Source organism: Pungitius pungitius, chromosome 13 (assembly GCF_949316345.1).
Source record: "Pungitius pungitius chromosome 13, fPunPun2.1, whole genome shotgun sequence".
Taxonomy (NCBI): Eukaryota; Metazoa; Chordata; class Actinopteri; order Perciformes; family Gasterosteidae; genus Pungitius; species Pungitius pungitius.
The window spans coordinates 12,604,830-12,624,965 of NC_084912.1; the positions used below are offsets into that span (position 1 = coordinate 12,604,830).

The following is a 20,136-nucleotide window of genomic DNA, read 5'->3' on the forward strand; positions in this document are numbered from 1 at the left end:
TTTTACCCGGAGTCCCCGCAAGAACAGTCACCAATATTTAACCCATTTTAAAATCTAAAATTTAAAATCACAGACCCTGCATCACTATGTAGTCCAACATCAAATACAAGCATTAGCATACTGAGGTAAAAGCAACTTTATTGACAATTCAAAAAAGTAGGGTAGAATATTACAACGGACCATTTCAAACAATCTACCAAGTTATGATGTTAGTTGATGCTTACCCATTCAAGGAGCAATTACACACATGGATCAAATTATAAGCAATACAACAGAGAGGCACATACTGTAGTTTACATGATGTATTACCCGCTAGTTTATCAGCAGAGCAATAATCTGATAGAATTAGTCTATTAGTAATTTGACAGCATGATGTGTATGATATTCAATTGGCTCTAATAAAATCTCATTCTGTGGTCAAAATTATGATATAAATGTTTAAAACATAAGGAGGAACAAATAATACAACCAAAGAAATTAAAGAGAACAAAAACAATCCAAGAGTAACAATCAGATCAAACCGTAAGGTAATGTACTTAACCAGCTACGTGTAACAAACATTCATGATTGGAATTAAAAGAACAAAAAATACCTGCCATGTTCATGGTCACAGAAAATGGCAGTTAAAATCAACTTCTATATAGTGCGGGATGATGACCAGAGAAAGGACGCGAGGAGAAAACATTTTTAAATCATGTCAATTTTTAAATGTGCAAAAGTCCACAAATGATACATTCACACAATCAAGACATCAGATTTCAAAGTGAGATATTTTAAAAAGTCAACATTCAAATGCCTTTTTAATGATATTTACATAATTTCCTTGTTGTTGCCACTCCTCAAAAACAACAATGACATGTCAGATAAATAAAATACACGACATGTGGTACTATTGACAGACACCAAAACAAACCTAAAGAGACAACCTTAAATTAGGCTGCAAGAGTTTGGGAGACTTCAGAAGAAGCTCGTCTTGAGTTTGATGGTTGGTGCAGCTTGCACCGTCGGCTGAGCCAGCCTGGCTGCGGCTTTGGCTCTGCTGCTGGCCTGGTTGGCCCGTATAGCAGATTCCAAACGGATTTTAAGCTCAGGTGCTGCACCAATTACTATCTTGAAAGCAGCTGGATAGAGAGGACCAATCCGCATCAAGTTCTGAAGGGCAAAATCATGCAGGGCTATTGATACTTGGGGCGCAGAGAAGATGGCATTTTCATCCAAAAGGTAGGAGACAAGAGTTGGTACAAGAAGAGCCAGCAACTGTACCCCTGTTAAACAAAAAATTAAAATTAGAAAAAAAAGATGATCAACAACAGCAAAAATATTCAACCGAAGAGGGCTTCGAGAGCTTAACTGCACCGGGAACAGAAAAGGAAGTGGGACCACAATAAAATAAACTACAGAATTCAATATTGTTTGTCAGACAAAACACTTCAATACCTCCCCATCTACTCTGTGTTTTGTAGTACTGGCCCGAAATATGTGATGCCTCGCACAAGCTGATAATTAACTAGAGACAGTTTAAACACCAAACATGAGATAAACAACAATACGTCACATGTCAATGTAACCAAATGTTGGAATTCAATCCATTTTTTCCTTGCATTTTCTGTAAGTATGAGCAGTTTGCTTTACTTTGGAAATAAAAACAGGAAGAAGGAACAAAAAATGCAGAAAAATGTGTTGCCTAAGTACATGATGAATAATATACAGTATATGATACCACATTAAGTTGAAATTGATAGTTTAATTGACAATAAGGCCAAACAGGGAGTCTAAATTTAGCATTTAATGCTATATTGCTCCGATCTCCAGTGAACTTAACACTTTTAAGGGCCTACTTTGAAAGGAAGCTCAACGTTTTAATGGAACAATTACTACCCCATAGATGTCCATTAGGCGGAAGCATACTTACGGTTCTGCTCTTCACCCATGCCAACCAGATTCTCTAGGACCCTGATGCCCTCCTGCACAGCCTGCAGCTCAGCAGCGGTCCCTGGCCGACTACGCTCCACTGCCTTCAGCTTCTCCACCATGACAGGAGCCAGTGCGTGGATGTACGGAGTAGACAGCGCACGGCTGGAGTGCTGAAACACTGACAACAGCAGCTGGTAACACCGTGCCTGGACCTGCGGCAAAATAAATAAAATCACTCAATTAACTTGGCCACACGCTTGTGGAGTACACCTTTCGATCAGGAATTCAACACTTGTGCAGGTTTAGGGTCTTCAGCTTGGTTTGTGCAGGTTTAGGGTCTTCAGCTTGGTTTGTACTCATAGGTGCTTACCCAAGGATCACCAGAGTTGAGGGCATTTCGGAAGCGGTCCAGGCAGCCCTTCTGCAGGACAATTACGCCGACGAGTTCGTTGCTGGCAGACAGCAGGAAGAGTGTGATTGCTGTTAACATACTGACCTCATCCATGTCGGGCCTGGACTCATCTACAGAAATGCACAAACAAGCATGCAAACTGTCAACGAAAGATGATGTCAAATGGTTTTCTGACCCCCTGCTTAGAAGTGACAGAGCTCACAGTCCAACGAGCGTGTGCATTGTTCTTACCTGGCTCTGAGTACTCGAGTACTGACGCGAGGCTGCTCCTCACAAGGCCGGTCCACTGTGTCTGCATGCTCTCCACCCGGGCCAGTGGGGAGGTGATGATGGTCTTTATGCCCTGCAGGGCAGCAGACACTGTCACGGGCACAGAGTTGTCTGCAGTCTTAACTGCAGCTTCCCTTAAAACGCCTGTGATTAGGAAGAGCACTGTGGGAAGGATGGTCATGCTTCCTGTAATGATGAAACAAAACGCATTGCTTACACTTAAATCGAAGACACAGCAGAAACATAACAATGTAAACAAACCTAAAAATGGAGGCAAAGAAGATTAAATATTCTATATAGAACACCCAACTAGGAACATAGATTATCTATCAAGGTGTACAGTGAGCCTACAAATCTGCTTCTGATTGTCTTTTTTCTGATGTTGCATGGTTGGTGTGTGTGTGTGTGTTTGTGTGTGTGGTTGCAGTTTGCTTCAGGCCTCACCAGCAGGAGAGCAGAGAGAGGGCAGTTCTGCCAGGATGGATACCGTGTTGGCCACCAGGCGTGCGCTTTCTTCAGGTAGTCGCTGAGGCCTGAGTGGCACGTGGCTGGGCGACTCCTTCACGCGCGCATTGAGCTGCGGTAAGTGGCGGACCAAGACAAACACAAGCAGCTCCATGGCCGCGAACACCAGAGACTTGCCGGGTACGAGCTCCCCCGTGTCTCCTCCTTCCCCGAGGCTGGGCAGAGAGTCTTTCTCGCCTTCTTCCTCTTTGCCTGAACAACACAACAAAGTGACCTAGATCACTCAAACGGTCACAGAAACAAAACGTAAGATAAAGCTTAAAAGTGACACCACTGCTATGTTCAGATGCCTTTCAAAGAGCGGTCAGTTTTTAGGTGTAATGTGAAGTAAACGTGTGAGGAGCATGTGAGGAGCGTGTGAGTTCCTGACCCTTGCTGGCCTTCTGGCGCTGCAGATGGTCCTGTGCTGCCCTGATGGTCTCCTGTACCACAGCAATGACCTGCAGCTGTACAGCAGGAGGGTCCCGGGTCAGCAGCAGCCTGTGGAGCACGTTCAGCAGCTCCACTGCCAACAGCTGCAACAGAAATTACATTTACAGCATTTTCCCTGGTGAAACACGACTATTATGAACCTAATAATGTTCACATTAAACTAAACATCCTGGCTCCTTGGCAACAGGTCCACAATAAGTTGTTGTGTCATAGTAATAAATGCTTCAATGCCAATATGTCTTCCAACACTTTCAGTCTGTATGGTAACATAAAATAGATATTTCTAATCAAACAACAGAGAGAGGGACACGAGGGATCTCCTTACTACGACGCCGTACACAGGTGGTGTAGGCTTCTATTCACTGACAGACAGGCCATTGTAATGACTGTGTGGCAGCTCCAACAAAAGGCAGCCGAGAAATACAACCAGCTTTTTAAAAAAAAGTTGTAGTGGACAATCCATGCATCCTTTGAAGCTCTCAGTACTCCATTATCTGTTGTGTGGCAGTTAATTGTTTGGAGCGATCCTCACCATCTTGTAAAGCCAGTAAATGTCACGCAGTGCTGCAGTATTCAACCACATATTTACACAACGGTGGTGATCAGTTACTGGTAAATATAGCACTTGAACTAGACCATAGAGCTAACTAATGCAAGGTGTGAACAACGAACGCATGCAATACACACTTTTATTTTTTCTTTGCAAAGCTACAATTTAATTTGGGTTTATGCAGTGCTTACATTTCTGTAAACATGACAGCAATGCCATATATCAAACTCAATGTGTAATTCAGAAAACAGAAAAAAAAAAAACTTGTTTCACTCAGAAAACGGTGTCTTTACCTGGTCCTCTGCAATATGGATCTTAGCACTTGGAGATTCCAGCAGAGTGAATAGCGCTTGCAGGCAGGACATCACATGTTCCATGGGCTCCTCGGGTCGGGGAAAGCAAAGAAACTCTATACTGACTCCTGAGGGACGGAACACAGAAATGCACTTAGCGTGTGTTACTCATACTATTTCTACTTTCCTATCCCTCCAATTGTCTGCAGATGGGAGGTGGATCCTTGGCTGCGAGTTAAACAAAAAGCTGCCACCATTTAGAACAATACCTGAATTCTGTGTTAAGGTGGGGGCCTTCATAAGATCCAAACATTAAAGACACTTTAACATGAACTACTATATAGCGCTCTTTACCCAACATTAGATGCATCCTGTCTTTGACCGACTCCTCGAAGGTCTTTGTGGTGTTGGAGGGAGCTTGCGGGATGGCCGGAGCCCTGGATAGAGACGACGGAACCTCTTCGGTCTCTTCACCAGCTCCGAACCCGGTGCTGCTCAGCCACAGGGCCACAGCATGCAGGACGGGGGCCCACGAACTGCGATAGTGGAGCCTTGCTGTGTCTATTGTCTCCGGGGTATAAAACGCTCCACCTTAACACAGACACACAACAATGGAAAATTACTTTGAAGTGCATTTGGAATTGTTTACAAATGCACCGTATGCAAATGTATGCCCCAAAAAACGGTCTACTTATGCTAAGGCCATCAGAAATATCCAATACATGTCACTTCTTGGTGAAGAAATGACAAATAATAATTTAAGTGCCCCATAATGTCTCCAACAAACTGCTGGAACATCTTATCCCATCAAACAGCTATTTGACAGTAATGTGATTTTGGATGACACTATCACATTGATTGTTCTTTTTTGTGGTATGTCTAAGCTTACTCTCTAGTGAATATTAGCTCAATTAGTATTGGACCAAAACCAGAGCAAAGAAACTCACAAGGCTAGTGTTTGAAGTTGGCTAAATATCCATGCACCATTAGAAACGCTGCAAGTCCACAATGTAATGTACAGTGTTCTGAGCATATGAAGAGATTAGATATCTATTTGATCTCGGCAGAAGATGTTGTACCGTCAGGGGGCAGCTGACTGGAGAACTCAGCAGGCAGAGTGAGCAGAGCGTAGTCTTGCAGCATGGCCAGCCACAGGCGGCTCAGGGACGGCAGCTCCGGCTGCACCAAAGTGATGAGGCTGTCGGGTGGAAGGACGTTGGAGCCCAGATCATCCTCATCCTCGTCGTCCTCTCCATTCCGGACGGGTTTGGCGGGCTTCGACTCAGCGTCTTTCTTTACCTTCATTGCCACCACATAAACCTGAGAAAGACAGCCCGTGTGTAGAGTCGGCCTTATAGAGCATGTCATCTCAGAGGAAATGTGTGACGGAACGCGGGTCGAGGCGTTCAGGCTCACCTCCGCCCACGCCTTCAGCACGGCCAGTTTCTCCATCGTGGTGGCGCTCTCACTGTACAGCTGACTGGATGAGCCTTTCCCAGCCTGCACCTTGTCCAGGGACGACACAAGCAGGGTGTGGACTCGCCGCAGGTCATTGAGGTCACTGACCACGCCACTTCCAATCCACGTGCTACACACCTGTGGTCACATAGAGTGAAAAGGTGTAAATGCCAAACAAATCATCCATTGACAGCACCTCACGCATTACAACTAATGAGATCAATTAAAGACCTGCATTCCATAACAGAGCGTTTGAGGTGGAAAGATGCTGTACGCCACCCAGACAAAAGAATTAGGTTTGAGGGTGTTAAAGAGCAGTTGTTAATAAATAGGGGCAGACATGTTAGGGATGTAAAAGTGTTGGAGACATCATAAGATGACATCATTCTGAAGCTAACTGATATTAGAGTGTCTAACAGCTAAGTGCAGGGGAAGGAGAGCGACAAAAAGTCACTTTTAAGACTAGAAAGCGGCTGAGAGCACAACGCCTAATCAAGAGATACAGATAGAAAGCAGAAGGGTTATCAATAATGCGGATTACATGTTCGTTGTTTTACACCGTCACTCATTCTTCACATTAGTCAAATGAATTGTAGCATTTAAGGCAGAAAACACAACAGTGTTGGGTTGTGAGGCGATGAGTCACTGTGCAGTAGCAAATAACTGCCATTGTAGAAGCGCCATCACATTACAGTATAACAATATATTTAAGGGCCGCTTATTAGTCTCAGCATTTACACAGTGCACCCATCAAACAGGGCTATGGAGTGAAGTGGTAAACTTCTAATAGCTGTTTACAAGGTTTCTTACCTGGCATGCCTTGGCTGTTATGTCAGACGGAGTATCAGGTGAAAAGGCAGGTCTGAGGGCCGCTCCGACCTAAATGTACATGCGATTGGGTCAATGTTAAATTTGGTTTAAGATTTGCTGTGTCATTATCAGTTTGAAACTTTTGCAACATAATCCAATCGGATGCGTTTCCGACTCACATTGGCCTGGTACTGCTCCAGGATAACGTGTCCCGGGAACTCGGGCTCCGGAACAGACGCAAACTTTTTAATGATATCCTCCAGGGCCTGCAGACCCGCCATCCTCAGCTGGTTGCTGTGGTCTGTGGCCGCCATGAAGGCCATGCGGATGAGGTCGGACAAGTGGAGCACCAACTGATCGCCTAGATGGACAAAGATGGAACAGCAAGGGTCAATTGAGGAAGACAAACTATTTTGTCTACTAACGCTGCTGTTACCTCGGTGAGAAGCCACATCAGTTGATCAGAAAATAGAATACATAACACATTTATAGTCATTTCAACCTTTGCCAGTCATGTTTAATATGTACTTTTGTGGTTCTTTGATGATGGGTTGCACGTCAGCAAGGAAGGAATGTTGCCTCCTCCAATGCGTTTGCTTTTTCCTAGATTAATTAAAGATTGCAGGACACAAATCAAAACAAATCAGTTTTATGAAGGTCGAAATCAAATAAGCCAGGCATGAAGCTTAGATTTCATTGAGTTTCAGCTGAAGTGCACCTTTCAAGGGATTAGTTGGAAACACCAATATGCAGACCAACCATCCGTTTCATCCCAGTCACTAAATTTGGATTAGCTGCTTCCAGGAGCTACAAAATCCCTACACTGTGCCATTACTGTGTGGTGGGTGGAAGGCTGCTTTACTTCAGGGGAGCTTATATAAACACTGGCTCCTATGTTTGTCACAAAGAAAAAAAACTCCCTCCCACTTTTTCTGTCTCATTCCTTTGTTCCATCTTTACATAAAAGCACACTAATGAGCATTACTCAACAGCTGACACTTGAACTGCTGGGAGGTCACAAAAATAAATGAAAACCAGTCACTACTAAACAAACAGCCGGAACACAAAAAATATGTTCTGTATGCTCGCTGTAAGCAACAGCTTTAATATTTGTAAATACATTTGGAGCACAGACCCTGATCCCAGGTGGCATAAATCAATCTCAAGTACTTGAGATGAACTCTGCGCTACTGTTTTGGCCGCATGGTCGATCGTACCTTTGGGGTTCTTGGCTTGTGCAGAGCGGGCAGCTGCCAGGTCAAAGTGTGCTTTGTCATTCTCACACAGCAGGATGATGCGGCACAAACAGTCCGCGGCGAATACCCGCGTCACCCAGCGCGGCGCCACAGAAGGCTTTGACTTGTCATCTTCACCCAGGCCTGTGAACATGGTGTCATCGTCCATCTCGTCTTTTTTCTCGGAGTCTTCCTCGTCCTTTTCCACCTCGATTACAACAGCTGCTCCTACATCTGAGGATGACGACACATTCGCGATACAAGGATTTAAGAGAACACACACAAAACGGATTTTGTATTTTGCAAAATAAACTTGTTAGTGATTTTTTTTTACATTTGAAACATTGAGATCTTGATTTGTTTTAAAGATTTACCGGTCGTGGCTGCCAGAACGTCCTTGCAGAGTTTCAGCCAGTGAGAAAGCTTTTCCACAGCCAGAGACGACAGCATGTGACCCAGTGTATCATGGATATCGGCGCACAGCTTCCTGTCGGTCTCTCGATCCAGCATGCCGAAGAGAACGCCCTCCAGACCAGTTTCTGTGATCTTCAGATCTAAAACAGGGTAGAGAGGCAACACAGCGAGAGTCAGTGTCTCTCCCTTAGTTACATTACACATAACTGACCAAAATACACTACTCACTGATTGTAGTGTGTTCTCCTGATCTCTTCGCCAGGCTCATGGCATACTCACAGACCTCTGAGGCTTCTCTCTGAGCGAGCTGCCTCAGGCAGGCAACGGCAGCCCGGCGCAGCAAGAGGTGAGAGCTGCATAGGTGCACCTGCAGGAACCCCAAAGTACCGCAGAAAATGATGATCACAATCAAGGCAAACAACAACTACTCTACACTCGTTCCATCTCCTCATGTCTTACACAGAGACAGGGCACTAGGCTGGACAGGTTGACATGGCGTGGAGCGAACATGTGCAGCTGCTGCAAACACGAGATTGCAGCTGCCTGCACAAGGGAATCAGAGTGGTCCTGCATTATGGCACAGCCAACCAGGCAGGACGAGCGGATGGTGGAGATAGTGGCTCCATTTCCTAGCAAACCCAAAGACACAGATTAGAAAAGAAAAGCAGTTGTAGGAGGCGCAGTATGTTTTCCATTCCACTTAATTTAATGGGATTACACTGCCCCCTGCTGGCCTGGGGAGGAGGTTATTAAGTGAGAGTAAACATGCAATGAGGTTTGTGATTCTATTTACCCTGTAATTCTGGTCCCACAGTGGTGATGAGAGCTCCGAGGCAGCGGCCCAAACACTGGTGCACCTCTGTGTGGGACGGCGGCACAGTGAGCAGCAGGGTGAGCACCAGGGACAGCGTAGGCTCCACATAGCCTCTGTACATGGGTCCACTAGAGTCCACTATCAGGGCCAGAGAATGCAGAGCCCATGTCTGATGAAAAAACAAAATAGATTGAGTATATTTGAATTAAAATGCATTAAAAACAATTCCTCCAAGTAAACAAAACTATAGTAATCCAGTGTAGATGAAAAACAAAACAACAAAAAATAACTATTAGCGTTTCTATTTTAACTACGGGTGGAATCTTAATATTCATTCCTCCTGCACAATTTACCGTACCTGGACCTCATGGGAGGACCCATCCTGCGCCAAAGCCAAAAGGATGCTGACACTGGTCTTTAAGTGCTGGCCTGAGCCAATCCCTCCAACATATCGATGCAGACAGCCGAGAGCCAGTGAATGGCCCGTCCTTGATACCACATCACGGGCCGACTTCAGTCTAGAAATAGAGCAAAAGAAGAGATATGGATCACGTGATTAAAGCAAAGGGTACATATGTAATATAAATTCAGATCAAGATAGAGTATGAAAAGTAGAAAAATAATTTTCTATGTAACTGACTATAACTGGTTTGCAGACAACCTCTCCCTTGATTTTAACATGGACCATAATAAGATAGAGAGAAAAAAGGCAGTAAAAAATGCGTACTTATCAAAGCTGGTCTGTGCCATCCTGGCGATGAAGGTAGCCTCTCCAACCACCTGAGCCATCCTGCCCAGAGCCTCCCCAGCAGCACAGCGCAGGATGGGGTTTGGATTGTCCAATGCTCCCATCACCAGGGCCAGGGCCGTCTTACGCACCTCCTCGGGGCCCAGAGTACTCTTGTTCTCAGCCAAACCCTTCAGTCAGGAGGAGATAAATCATTTCTAACAGTGCATATTACTTGCATTATGAAGCATATCTTATGGAGGATATGAAATAAGTTATCTCACCTTGAGGGCACTGAGCACTGCAGTGAAGATGTTCAGTTGGACTGCTTGCTGTCGAACTCCTTTAGCCTGCTTTATGCACTCTGCAAAGTGGTCCAGCATCTGCAGCCTGAAACATACAAGTCCAATAGAAGTTATTACAACTTGTTTAAATGCAAGCTTTGCAAGTCGCTTGGGATAAAAGCATCAGCTAAATGAAACATGTAAAAGTATTACAAACAAGCATGTCACAAAAGCTTTACACAACAGGTCACCAGTGAATATAAATAAATAGGCCACAAGAGAAACAACATATCAAACATTTCCATGTGTCCGCAGCGACAACAACACTACTCACCTGTGTTTAAAGGAGACATGGGGAAAAACCACACCAAACAGCGCCACCGAAGCATCAATGACGGACACACCCAAAGGGAGAGGCCCTTGGATGGCCTCGCCCACAGGAACACGCAGGTAGATTGAGGAGGGGTCATGCTCCAGAGCTCCGCTCCCAGACGCACTGTTGGGCTGCAGCTGTTTAAGAATCAGATCGTTATCGTTAACCACTTTACAGATGAAATGACAACCCCTTCATTCTCATAAGATATGCTAGCATTCGGATTCATCACGTCGATGAAGATTTTACTCACCTGATCCTCGATGCATTTGTGGTCAGTCTCCTGAAGCCATGAACCCATGAGCACACTGTCGTCGTAGTGACAGAGAGAGCGCAGCAAGGAGGTGGTGGTGTTGGCCGAGTTGTCTGTCAAAGTGAACTCTGCCACGAGCTCCCTCAAGAGAGCATTGAAGCTGCCTGCACGAGAAGAAAACTGTTAGATAAAAAGAAAAACACTTCCCCAAAAGTGATTTACATCTCTGAAAAAAATGACCTTCATAGGTCTTGGGAGGCAAAAGAGCCAGGATGTCATACAACCGCAGCCTAACCATCGCTGCACTTGCTTTCAGGTGAGCACCATGGACCTTAATGATGGCAGGGACACTGGAAAAAACGTAACAAGCGTTAGATATTCAATCTGGAAACACCTAACAAAGTGAAAGAATGAATGCCCCGCGTGTGCAAAACTCCTGAACTGCTGCAACAAACAAAGAATCAAGAGCATCCCACTCACTGAGACATCATGGTCATGGCACATTCGATGGGTGTCATCAGTCTTCGGATCACATCTTCCGTAAGCAGCTCGGGACAGTGGGCCACGAAGCTGCGCATGGCTACAGAAGAAAAGGGAAAGAGGTGTGTTGGCAAGAATGATGTCCAATGACATCACGGAGCATGTGCAGCTGTACAGGGCGTGGTGTTGCCTCACCACACAGTGCTCCAGCTCGGCCCTCCAGGGTGACCTGCCAGGTGAAGGCGTCTCCTCTGGCCTTTTCGGCCTCCAACTCCTTTTGGGAGCGAGGAAACACGTTCCTCCACAGCAGAAGCATCTTGGGAAGGTGATAGCGCACCAGGGACGGACCTGGAAACAAACACAATATGGGGGGGAGGGGGGTCGACGTTGTGAGTAAGACAGAGGGCCACAGCGTTGTCGACCAATCAAAGGCCAAGAACGCAGAGAAAGCTGCTTGGGAGGCTCACCCAGAGTCATGAGGGCACCCAGCAGAAGCCATCCAGCCTGCGTGCGCTGCAGGGACAGTCGACTATTCTGAGCAGCCGTCCTCAGGAGGTCTTCGGCTATACTCACCACCAACTACAAGAAAAGAACACAGATAACGCTTAAATCTCTCTGGGCCTATGAATGAGACTAGTGATCAGCCATTCTGGGCTTAAATAAGTCAAAATACCTAAAGTGACAGATCTCCAACTGAAGGAGCAAACGAGATTCATTTCTCAGGCTACACACCTTGCCCTTGGAGTGGGGGATACCCAGAGGACACTGGTGTACGCCTCCCAGCAGAGCGGCCATCGCAAAGCTGTAGCCGCTCACGGCCTCAGGGGAGCTCTTCAAGCTGTTGATTCTCTCAGCACAGCGGTCCAGCAGCGGGGTCAACTGGTAGGGCAACGCCACGGCAACACAGCGCAAGCACCATGCAGCGGCCAGGCGCGCCGCCATGCTGGGGTGAAGCAGCACTGAAGTTACAGTTTCAAGGAGTCCTGTGGAATAGGTTGTGAGTTTGTGATAGAACGCAGTCCAGATTCCAACATAGTTTACTGTAAGAGTAATATTGGACTATTTGCAGTGGATGGGAGATTAAAATTATATATAATATTCTGCTTTCAAGATCGGTAAATGTTAAAACACAAGACCGAAATTAGATAAGAAGCAGGCCAAATGTATACAAGTTGGTTACTTTGCAAACTGTCACTCCAGCTAGGAGCTTTATCCTCTATATAATCACAGCGTATCCCACTGTTTAGACACTTGAGGTCTGTCTCACCTATAGAAGGCTCCTGAATGAGTGGTGAGGCTGTAGCACTTAAGCTCTGAACCAAACTGCCCAGCTCCTTGAGGGCACAGACCATGACATGCTGACTGGCCGAGACATCGGCTGCCCCGCCCTTGTTCTCTCCACTGATGTCATTCACAACTGCCTCTGAAAGAACAGGCAGCAGAGGAGGAAAAAACAATCTTGTATTGGTTTGTCATCATAAAGGGAAGTGGATTAAGAGCTAAAATCCTCAACTGGTATGGTACCCTGTTACTAATCAATAATGTGTCCAGCAATGATGGATAAGGTGACCTGGACCAAATTGCAGCTTAGGTTGAGAATTTTAGAAAAAAAAAATGAAATTAGAAAATAAATAAAACGCATTTAAAAAACATAACTGGCTGTCCACATTAGTCTATGTGTTGCTGTCGCACATTATTATATAATGCAAAATGTACAATCGCACGCTGCTATATGCCACACAGCTCTGAGGATTTTTTTCTTTTTTTAAAGAATAAATGGGAAACTTATTCTGGAAATTAAAAACATCCCTGATTCAAATATATCATGGTCATTTATCAAGATCTTAAATCCTCAGGGCAAAAGTAGACAAGTGCAGACAAATCAAGCAAAAAGAATGAAAATAAACAACGTTCAGAGGAGAGATTTAAAGCTGCATCTTGAACGGTCTAATGTTATTCTGTACAATTTAGGAGAACAGGGGAACAAAGACAATTGTCCTCCTGCAAGGTATGTATCCAGGTAACATTTTACAAGTTACTTTTAGCATCTTTATTTCACAAAGTATAATTTCATGAACCCTCACAGATCCAGCTGGTTGAAAAAGCTACAAGCAGAAAGAACAGTAAAGAGCACGGGACCCCATCTCAAGAGACACCAACATTCACATCCTTTTCAAATTCTGTTTTAGCATCAATATAAACAACATAACTCATTTTTTACATCAGTTTAACAGGTCGCAAAGCAGATCAGAGTAAGAATCATCACTTTTGAATGAGATGAAGTGAATTTAAAAAAAATAATAATAATTTGTGTTTTTATGGGGAAATTAATAAAATGTAATGATGAACAAACTTTATATCTTGGATCTGTAGGGGGGGGGGGGAATTACTTGTTCCTACTAAATGTGTCTGAATTTAATGGCACATGCAGTTTTTGCAGTTCAGCCAGACATCAACAGTCAGAGTTTGTGAGGTCATGCTCCTTGGGAATTTCAATGCAATGAGAGAATGGCAAACAGCCACGGCGGCTACGCAATAATGCAAGCACGAGTAACTCAAATGATTAGCTGGCAATGGCTAATGATACAAATATTATGATGTTGCTTGCAATTCAAAACAAAAGTGAAGAAAGAAGGGAGCAATCCAAAAGAAGCAAAGGCAGAAAGCAAGAAGGAAAGCATAAATAGGGAAAGCGATTGCCTCACACAACCAAAGGAAAACCCCAAACATGCAAGAATAGTAGAAACTCAATAAAGGATGAAATAAAAGTGATAATAATGGATGAGTACTTACTCTGTAATGCTCTGAACCGTGATATTTCCCCCCCATCCTCCTTACCCACAGCCCTCATTTGTTTGCTGATGGCTTGGCAGATTTCTTTGCCGGCTGCAATTTGGGCTTTCTCTCCGAGTAAGCCCCCAAGGGTGGCGCGTAGCATGAAGGAAACACAGCGGCGCGAGTACACAGCCTCGACATGTGTCTGCGTGGCCCGTGGGTGAGACACAAGGTCCAAAACATGGGACAGGAAGGTAGCAAAGTTGCGCTCCAGCCATTGACCACCGAGCGAAGTCACAAACACAACGTAGGCCTGGGGAAATATGAAGAAAGAACGCTTGCTAAGGAGCTGAAGCTTCCAAACGCAGACTCAGATTGGTAAGTTTAAGATTCTCACCTGTGTGACGCCCACTCGTACTTCCCTGCTAACAGAGCCTCCTCCCTTCAACATCTCTCCTCCGCTCTTCAGGAAGCCAGAGCCACCGCGCAGGAAGCCCGTGGCCAAGAGCTCCAGCACCTCCTCCAGAGTGGCCCGCTTCACGTTCTGACGCATCACTGAGGAGAGAAGCATTGAGCCCATGAACAACAAAAGTGGCGAGTTACTCCTCAACGTGAAAGTAGCTGAACGGAAACTACACAAATTAACTCTGTAATCTACCAGATCCTTGTTTGGGCAAGAGGGCAGTGGCCATGACGGTCCCCAGCAGTTTGGCCACGGATACCCGGACACCATAGTTAGATCCTTCCAAGGCCTTGAAACACAATGTGGCCACGTTCTCCAGTTCTGTGGTCCACATGAATACCGCTTCATTCTGCAGCTCCAGCAGGCACTGGTCAGACGGGCAGTTAAAGATGGAGTAGCGTTAGTAACATCTACAACATGCATGTGCAGGACACACTTAATCTATTATAGACGGACCGATGATGCATAACAAAAATGTTGATGCTTAGATAAATATTTGTGATATACTAGCCATCCAACATTATATTGTACAATACACAGTTATGTATTCTAAAAAGAAAATTGTATTTTACACTGGACCAATGCACAGTTCAGGGATTACAAATTTGTGCCAGTTTATTTGCCGTTGCAGTGGGCGTGAATGACATCAGCTGCAGGGAGGTTAACATCAACCCAAGCTGTTGCATGACAATGGAATCCCACTGAAATATTCTATTGGGTGAAGATGTGCATGACATTGGAGTTTGGTCACCATAAATGACATAGCAAATAAAAGGTTTAATATGTAACTCTTTTACAGCTCATTTAGACTTTTTTCTGAGACCAACCTTTGCTACAGCACAGCGTACGGCCATGGACCGATCTGTGAGAAGAGAGCGGGCATTCTTGTAGATATCTCTGTGACATGAGGCGGCAGCTCCCCCCAGTCCACCGAGCACCTTTTGCAGACTGAGAAGAATCTCTCCTCTGCCTTGGGACTAAATCAACAAAACATGGGAAAATCTGTGTCTGAACAGTGAATCTATTTAATTTTCTGTCTAGAAATCCAGTATACAATTCCACCTAATACATTCAAGCTGTAATAAAATTATTGTATTTAAAATTCATACCTCAGCACTCTTCAATGCCTTCAAAAGATTATTAATGGTATCTGGAAAGGAGCTTCCCAGCATCCTGCCCATCTTCTCATAAAAAGCACCAACACATGCCACAGCAGCACTGGAAGAAAGGTCAGTGAATAAGATAAAAAGAAGCTACACATCATCATTCACTTTAAACTGATATACAATGCAAGGCAATAGTCCATGAGACATTTCTTATGAGAATATTCAGATTAACTCAATAGCCTGTGCCGTGAGTTAGATTAAACCTCATAGCTGCAGACATGTTATTATCTACGGTCTAACACTACAGGATTAGCAAAGTGGAACAAGCAGGTTTGAGAGGTGGATAAAACTCCAAGATGCCAACCCTTTCCGAGAGATATCTGGTCATATGTACTTAACCCCCCCCCCCCCTTTCAAATATGAAATGTCATTCTGCAGCTTAACATTGGGCTTAACTGCTAATACCCTTGAAGGTGGGCTACAGCTTCTGCCTCATGCATTGAGAGCCCTGCTGGACATATTCTATATTATGCAATTGTGTATATTAACAAGCAGAATATTTGACTGCATTCAAAACAAATGACCAATAACAATACACTGTGCTGCGATTAAATGGGATCTTACAGTTTTGTTGGCAAGTATGCAGGCGTGTCATCCTTGCTTTTGATGATGTCATTGCATTTATCCAAAGTCTGGAAAACAGTGAAGGTGTCCCCGATGCTGTACAGAGTAGCAAGGTTTTTGGCCAGCAGTTTTCTTGTAGGCGGCCCAGGGGCACTGCTGATCAGTCCGGTCAGCTGTTCCACCAGCTTTTTCTGTTTCTCCTTCACGTCCACCTGCCATGCAAATGCACGACAAGCTCACAAACTGACGCAAATGAAACCCACCCAGAAGAGCAATACCAAATGCTGCTTAAGTCACCTTATTTGCTGCAACGAGCACTTTGTCCAAGAAGCGGAGCCATTCGAAGATGAAGACAGGCCTCTTTGCTTCAGTGATCTGGGCCAAGGCATCTTCATTGAGCAGCAGACTGTGAGCCAGCTCCATGGCGAGGCCCTTTCAACACACTGCCGTACACCCTTGGCTTGGCAAAGTTATTTTAGGGCGTATGTTTGCCAGTAGATGCCTTTTCTCTGATATTTTCCCTTTTTTCAATCAACATAGACAGCATCAAAACGTTAGTTAATTAAGATCTGTGTAACCTACGTATCGTCTTTGAAATACCTTAGTTAGGTTTAAGCAAGAGACATAGATATTAAGTAAGTACAGGTATATGAGCAGTCACAGCCTCACAATCCGTGCCGGTATTTCCTATCGAATGTAGTAAACTAAAGTGTCAAAGCTGGATAGAGTCAACAATGCTGTTCTACGCTGACAGCTCCCTGCCTCCAGCTGTTGAAAGAGGCTAGCAACATAAGCTAACGTTAGCTAAGGCTAGTTCCTACAAGGAACAAGCGGAATTCCAACTACACACACTCACCCAAACTGAGCGTTAGCTACCTAACATCATTTTTTGAAACGTTAAACTGTTCAAAAAGAGATCAGAAACAACGCCTTTCCCATGTCTGAGATATATGTAGGCAAACTGTTCATCCTACCTGTTTCCGATAACGTGAATGACGACGATGACGACGAGTATCGGCGGTGTCGCATTAAAGATGGCCCGACATAAAAAACTGAAAATGAGCAGAGCATATTGCCGTGACGTCATTTAAAAAAAGAGCTTTCACAATATTTCTATCCCTTATCCTCATAGGCCTATTTATATTGAAAATAAAAAGCTTATTTTTAATTATTTTCTAAAGTACAGGAACTGTATACTTCGTACCGTGTTGCAGTAGGGGATATATCTTTGACGAACCAAACATCAGCGAATCAACTAACTAAAGTGGACGAAAGGATTATTTATCAAACGCTGTTGCGAGTTTCTACATTGTTTCACTTTTTTCGCGGTCATAATGTCAGATGAGGAAGATGACTATATGTCCGATGCATTTCTTAGTAAAATGTAAGGGTTTTGTGTGTTCTTTGTTCGTATATTAAACCCTGAGATGTTACGTTACATCGTGTAATGCTAGTGTGTCCCGTGCTGTCAGTTTCATCACATTCAATCGTCATTTGTGGAAATGTAAGAGTGTAGCTTGATAGTAGTACCCCAATAATAGCCTTACGGTGTTTTTATCCCAATGCATTTTCTCTGTACCTCTGTCAGACAAGATGTCAAGCCAGGGGTCAGCATGGTGAGGCGGGCAAAAGAAGCAATGAAGAAGGAAACACGGCAAAAGGAGACGAACACCAAGAACCGTCAAAAGACTTACAAGGAGCAGGAGAAAGAAAGCAGAGAGGCAGCTATGGAAAACTCCATTTGCAATCAGAACAAGGGATTTGCACTTCTGCAAAAAATGGGTTATAAAGCTGGTCAAGGCCTTGGAAAGTCTGGCAAGTTTTTGTTTTACCGAATGATCTTATTTTCGTTTTGTTTTGCATTTCTAGCGTGTGCTGATGTTTATCTCTGTTACCTCTTTAGGAGCAGGAAGGGTTGATCCAATTCCTCTAAATATCAAAACTGGTAACAAACTCTTTTACATTTTAGCTGTAATGTATTTAGTATTATTGGGTATTTGGGAACACTATGTGCAATCCCACCGATGTCTTGCAGTCTTTATGTACTTTTCTGTTTCTGCTAAATCAGACAGAGGTGGCATTGGAATGGAGGGGGTGAAGAAAAGAAAAGCAGAGGAAGAACTTGAACATTATCGTCAGAAAGTGCGGGCCAAACAACAAAATGAGACAAAGTCTTTGGAAGATTTCAGGTGACGTTTTCAGCTGTCTATAAGACACCATACATCTAAACATTGTTTATCTCCTATAATTCAAGTGTGTAATGCTATGCTTTTTAATTCCAGGTCACGAGTTAGGACGGAGAGAGAAGAGCGAAAGATTGAGGGCGATCTCAGAAGAAGTCAGCGAGCCTGTGAACAGCTTGACAGTCAGAAGGTTGGAGGAATTATGGCCATAATAAAGGCTGATCATCACAGTGATTATGCCATTATCTCTATTCAGACACTCTGTAGCAAGAATAGATACAAATGTTCAAGAAATATTACCATGCTAAAATTCTATATTTTGACAATCTGCACACAATTTCAGTACAGAATTAGCACTCTTTTTCCGTTTGAATCCTTTGGCTAAATTGTCTTTTTAGAGCATCACCGTCCCCAGGGAAGACTGGTACTGGCCTAAAGCAGAGACTGAAGAGGAGGAGGATGACCTGGAGGAGGAGGAAGATGAGGAGGAGGAGGAGGAGAAGGAGGAGGAGGAGGAGGAGAAAGAAGAGAAAGAAGAAGAGGAGGAGGAAATCGTGGAATTAACTGTCAGTATTTACTTTCTTGGTCATACAGTATTTCAATGTGTTATGCTAATGTATTATCCAAACTCAACTTTGTTGTTGAATACATGAATCTAATATGTTAACACATTCTGCCAAGGTATTGTACACAGTAATTATATTACTTAATAATTATTAAAATTAATATATATTTAATATGTTCCTCTTTTACAGTCCTTTGACAAACTACAAATTTTGACATCCTATCTGAGAGCAGTCCATTTTTATTGCATATGGTGTGGAACCACCTATAACGGTAAGAGTGATGACGACATGCCTGCTGGTTTTATTGGTGTTTTTAGTAACTTTGCTGATACATTGTATTTTGCTGTATTGACAGATGAAGAGGACTTGTGCTCCAACTGTCCTGGAGATACAGCAGCAGACCACGACTGAACACGATGGAAATGAATGTGCTCAGTTGTTCCTGTGAAAAAGCCTTTTCATTTTAAGGTGTACTGATCACACTTGGCTTTAATATGCAAAGTTGGGGATCATATGTGGAGGAATATTTATTCATCATCCCAATTAGTATTCTTGTCTATCTGGCAAAGGGCGTCACTGTTTATATTGTCTGTAGTTGGTGGCCCTACATTTTTCTTTACATTTAGAAATGCTGTGGGAGATTTAAGATATCTATTATGTATATATTTTTCAAAAGATTTGACATGTTGCATACTTGTGTTTTCATTAAATAAATATACCTTGTTCTCTTATATATTGTTTTATGTAAGATACCTAATATACAATAAATCACTCAAGGTTTAATTTACTCAACAAAATGTAAGATGTTGTTACACTTTCTACACCTGTAATCTGTATGATATCTGTAATTTTTCCTTCATGTGTAAAGTTGTGATTTTACATGGATCTCAAAACGTTTTATTCTATTGTCCTCTAGTGCTGGTATATGATTTAAAATTTAGACTTTACCACAATATATGAGCATAGCAGCAAATGCGTTAGGGTTGCTTGGTTGAAGGGTTTCTCTCGTATGTGTCTCTGAAGTGGTGAAACTTCAAACAATAGTTTTGTAAGATGCCTAAAATTAAAGATACTCCGCCCATTCACTATTGTAACACTTTGCTCTATCTGAAGTGTTACAAGTTTTCTAAAACAATTGCTTAATTCATGCAAGTTGAACCAGGTCTGATATTTCC

The 20,136-nt window shown here is 43.6% G+C and overlaps 2 protein-coding genes across 7 annotated transcripts; one reads left to right on the plus strand and one right to left on the minus strand.

Annotated features, from left to right (window-relative positions):
• Nucleotides 1-120: 120 nt before the first annotated feature.
• heatr5b (HEAT repeat containing 5B) lies at nucleotides 121-17,259 on the minus strand. Of its 5 annotated transcripts, XM_037465711.2 has the most exons (37): nucleotides 17,187-17,259; nucleotides 16,510-16,733; nucleotides 16,213-16,424; nucleotides 15,592-15,700; nucleotides 15,310-15,459; nucleotides 14,678-14,849; nucleotides 14,417-14,574; nucleotides 14,038-14,332; nucleotides 12,512-12,667; nucleotides 11,977-12,227; nucleotides 11,712-11,823; nucleotides 11,440-11,592; nucleotides 11,245-11,344; nucleotides 11,005-11,114; nucleotides 10,765-10,928; nucleotides 10,473-10,648; nucleotides 10,139-10,244; nucleotides 9,855-10,045; nucleotides 9,486-9,645; nucleotides 9,107-9,296; nucleotides 8,773-8,942; nucleotides 8,542-8,680; nucleotides 8,274-8,453; nucleotides 7,882-8,133; nucleotides 7,193-7,267; nucleotides 6,844-7,025; nucleotides 6,665-6,733; nucleotides 5,813-5,992; nucleotides 5,476-5,716; nucleotides 4,751-4,987; nucleotides 4,397-4,524; nucleotides 3,492-3,636; nucleotides 3,041-3,313; nucleotides 2,558-2,782; nucleotides 2,285-2,436; nucleotides 1,913-2,126; nucleotides 121-1,265 (listed from the first exon to the last, which is right to left on the minus strand). In XM_037465711.2, the coding sequence occupies exons 2-37, from the start codon at nucleotides 16,633-16,635 to the stop codon at nucleotides 958-960; spliced, it is 6,261 nt and encodes a 2,086-aa protein (XP_037321608.2). In that variant the 5' UTR covers nucleotides 16,636-16,733; nucleotides 17,187-17,259; the 3' UTR covers nucleotides 121-957. The 5 variants fall into 5 exon arrangements, with proteins under 5 accessions (XP_037321608.2, XP_037321609.2, XP_037321607.2 ...); XM_037465712.2 differs by lacking the exon at nucleotides 17,187-17,259 and having other exon boundaries at nucleotides 14,083-14,332; nucleotides 16,510-17,170; XM_037465710.2 differs by lacking the exon at nucleotides 17,187-17,259 and having other exon boundaries at nucleotides 16,510-17,170.
• A 162-nt stretch (nucleotides 17,260-17,421) lies between these two features.
• On the plus strand, nucleotides 17,422-20,044 carry gpatch11 (G patch domain containing 11). 2 transcript variants are annotated; one of them, XM_037465715.2, is made up of 8 exons: nucleotides 17,422-17,596; nucleotides 17,801-18,027; nucleotides 18,116-18,157; nucleotides 18,281-18,401; nucleotides 18,495-18,585; nucleotides 18,794-18,961; nucleotides 19,151-19,232; nucleotides 19,317-20,044. In XM_037465715.2, exons 1-8 carry the CDS (start codon nucleotides 17,547-17,549, stop codon nucleotides 19,370-19,372), a joined length of 837 nt encoding a protein of 278 aa, XP_037321612.2. In that variant the 5' UTR covers nucleotides 17,422-17,546; the 3' UTR covers nucleotides 19,373-20,044. The 2 variants fall into 2 exon arrangements, with proteins under 2 accessions (XP_037321612.2, XP_062422590.1); XM_062566606.1 differs by having other exon boundaries at nucleotides 17,593-17,716.
• The last annotated feature ends 92 nt before the right edge of the window (nucleotides 20,045-20,136 follow it).